Genomic DNA, 2,432 nt, shown 5'->3' with positions numbered 1-2,432 from the left:
GCAGCTTATTAGATCTGGATATTTATTTTCCACTTAACCGATGTTTGATTACACTTTAATAAAGTACAAGAAAACTGTCTGGCTGCCTGCGTCTGATTGATCCTGCCGGGTGGTTTCTCTGGGATTTTTCGTAATGAAACAAGAGAGACCAGGGATGATGCATCTTAAGAAAGTGACCAAAAAAAAAAAAAAAAAACAGTTGACTATTACTCACACGAGCTTTGGAGCTACGCGAGGAGCCGGCGCCGAGAGGCACGCAGGTCGGGGCTCGCCTCTCTAGGCCGCAGACGCCCCAGGGTGGGGCTCGGAGCCCCCCAGGTCGCCGGAGGCGCTGGGACCCCTTCTGCCTCCGGCCCGAAGGCGGGAGCGGGGAGCTGAAAGGCGGGCCGGAGAGGCCGCGGCCGCCTGGTCCCCCACCTGCCCAGGAGAGCCGCTGGCGCGGGCGGGGAGCACGCCGCAGCCCGGACTCCGCCGACGCGGGGGCGGACGCGCGGCTCCAGCCCCGGGGGCCTCCGTCAGCAGCGCCGGCGCGGGGACGCGTCTGCGGGAGGGGCCGCTGCTCGAGGCCGAGGATCCTTGTCCGCGCGCGGCCCGTGGCCCTGAGAGGCGAAGCCCGAGGCTCTCGGAGCCTGCGCCCGCGCGCCCCGGGCGGTGTCGTGGGGCATAAAAGGGCGAGAGGAGGAGAGGGCAGGAAGGGCGTAGTCCCCACTTCACCCCTTTCCCGTGACTCTGCCTCAGGGCTAACCACGGCGCGGGACAAAAACTCGCGGCCCGCCTGCGCTCCAGCCGGCCCCCCGAGCGCAGCCGGGCAAGCCACCCGCGCCCCGCCATCTCCCGTGCTCGGCCGTCCGGCTGCGGGCCAGCGTCGGGCCGACGGGCGGACGAGCCTCGCTTCCCCGCGCCGAGGTCTAGCGTCACTCCCTGCTCCCCGCGCCGTCCTGGGTCACGTGCCCGAGAGGCCCCGGCTTCGCACGGCGGCGCGGTAGGGCCGAGGCTGGGATCGGCCCCTCACTGCTTCCCGAAGCCGCTGTCGAACCCTCTTGGTGTTGGTGTTGTGGTGGGGGAGGGAACCCAGAAGGAAGTACCCTAAGCCTTTGGAAATGGGGGACACCAGGGTCTGATCAGCAACCCGCTTCCCGAGGCGACTGGCTCCGAGATGGCCAGGGATGGGCTGGCAAGGTGCGGGCTAGAAATCCCGCTACTCCGCTGGCTGCACAGCAGAACGGCGGCGTCCTTTCCCTCCCCCTCTCCCCATAAGGAAAACCGTTTCATCGAATATATTGTTCTGACCTAAACACGTCCCTGCACAGTGTTCACAGGCGAGGGTGACTGTAGAAATTCCTCACGGAAGTGACGTCGTTTGGACACCCTTTTAGCTATGCAAGTTGCTTTGCTGCCATTTCCTCCTGGAAACAATATGGAAATCCTCAATAAAAGCCTGGAGTGACCAAAACTATTACCACTACGCTGTTTACATTTTTGTTTACAAAAAATAAACTTCAATAACACCAATTTTTCACTTTAAACACTCTAGTATTTTTAAGAGACAGGTGTCATGTTATTGGTAACTTAAGGGTTGTTAATGATATCAATTTTTAAAAGTTCATTTTACCTTAGCATTACTTGGGTTTATTTTCCTTTATCAAAAGATCCATTTATTTAAACTCATTTTTTAAAAAAGTGAACTTCTCTCCAACACACCATACTGCAATGTTGGAAAAAATTCTCATCCCTGTTAGAAGGCACCTGAAAACCACTATGACTGCATACTTAGGCACATTACAATCACAAGGCAGTATTGCAAATGAATACTTTATTAAGCTGTGCATATTTGCAAGTATCTGAATTTGAATTTCAGTTAAAGATTTTTTTCTGAAGTGAGTTTTCAGACTGGTTATTATATTATATAATATATATGTAATATAAATTATATTCTTACAGGTTTTTAGAAGCTTACGTTAAATTAGGTTCATCTTCAAAGAAGTAGGCATGCCCTGATTGAGACTGCTTGGTGGCAATGAGCCTGTGGAGAAGAGACAGCATGCATCATCGGAGTAGGTAATGTTCACCCTGGACGTGATGGTTTTCAAATGTTCAATCTTTGCCCTCTGTTGCCAAAACTTCCTTCTCTGCGATGGATGTGCAAGTGTACAGAGTCTGATTCTGAAGCAGCCAAGACTCTACTGCAGATGACTGGAACCTAGGTTTTGGAAAACCTGGGTGGCCTGGGTTGCTTCCTGGATGCTGGTTGATCTACTGTTGGGTTCAGAGCCTCAGCCAACAAGAGCCACAAAGGCAAGCTCTGCAGGTGCTAGCAGAGGGTTGTGAGTTAGACCCCAAGCCAGGCAGGACATACAGGGACAGTGGAGCGTGAGACAGTCCCAACTGTAGAGTGACAGCCTGTCTTCCTGGGCTCAGGAGTGAGGAAATTC

The 2,432-nt window shown here is 54.1% G+C and overlaps 1 protein-coding gene across 1 annotated transcript in view; it reads right to left on the bottom strand.

Annotated features, from left to right (window-relative positions):
* LOC103350262 (translation initiation factor IF-2) overlaps positions 1 to 2,043 on the bottom strand; it is an 8,760-nt gene extending 6,717 nt beyond the window's left edge. The window contains exons 1-2 of the mRNA XM_051858186.2: positions 1,958 to 2,043; positions 215 to 938 (exon numbers count right to left, since the gene is read on the bottom strand). Of these exons, the coding sequence (XP_051714146.2) occupies positions 215 to 938; positions 1,958 to 2,043 (810 nt within the window). The remainder of the gene's footprint in view (positions 1 to 214; positions 939 to 1,957) is intronic.
* Between the last annotated feature and the right edge of the window lie 389 nt (positions 2,044 to 2,432).

Source organism: Oryctolagus cuniculus, chromosome 7 (assembly GCF_964237555.1).
Source record: "Oryctolagus cuniculus chromosome 7, mOryCun1.1, whole genome shotgun sequence".
In the NCBI taxonomy this organism is placed as follows: Eukaryota; Metazoa; Chordata; class Mammalia; order Lagomorpha; family Leporidae; genus Oryctolagus; species Oryctolagus cuniculus.
This window is presented reverse-complemented; position numbering and strand designations above follow the sequence as displayed.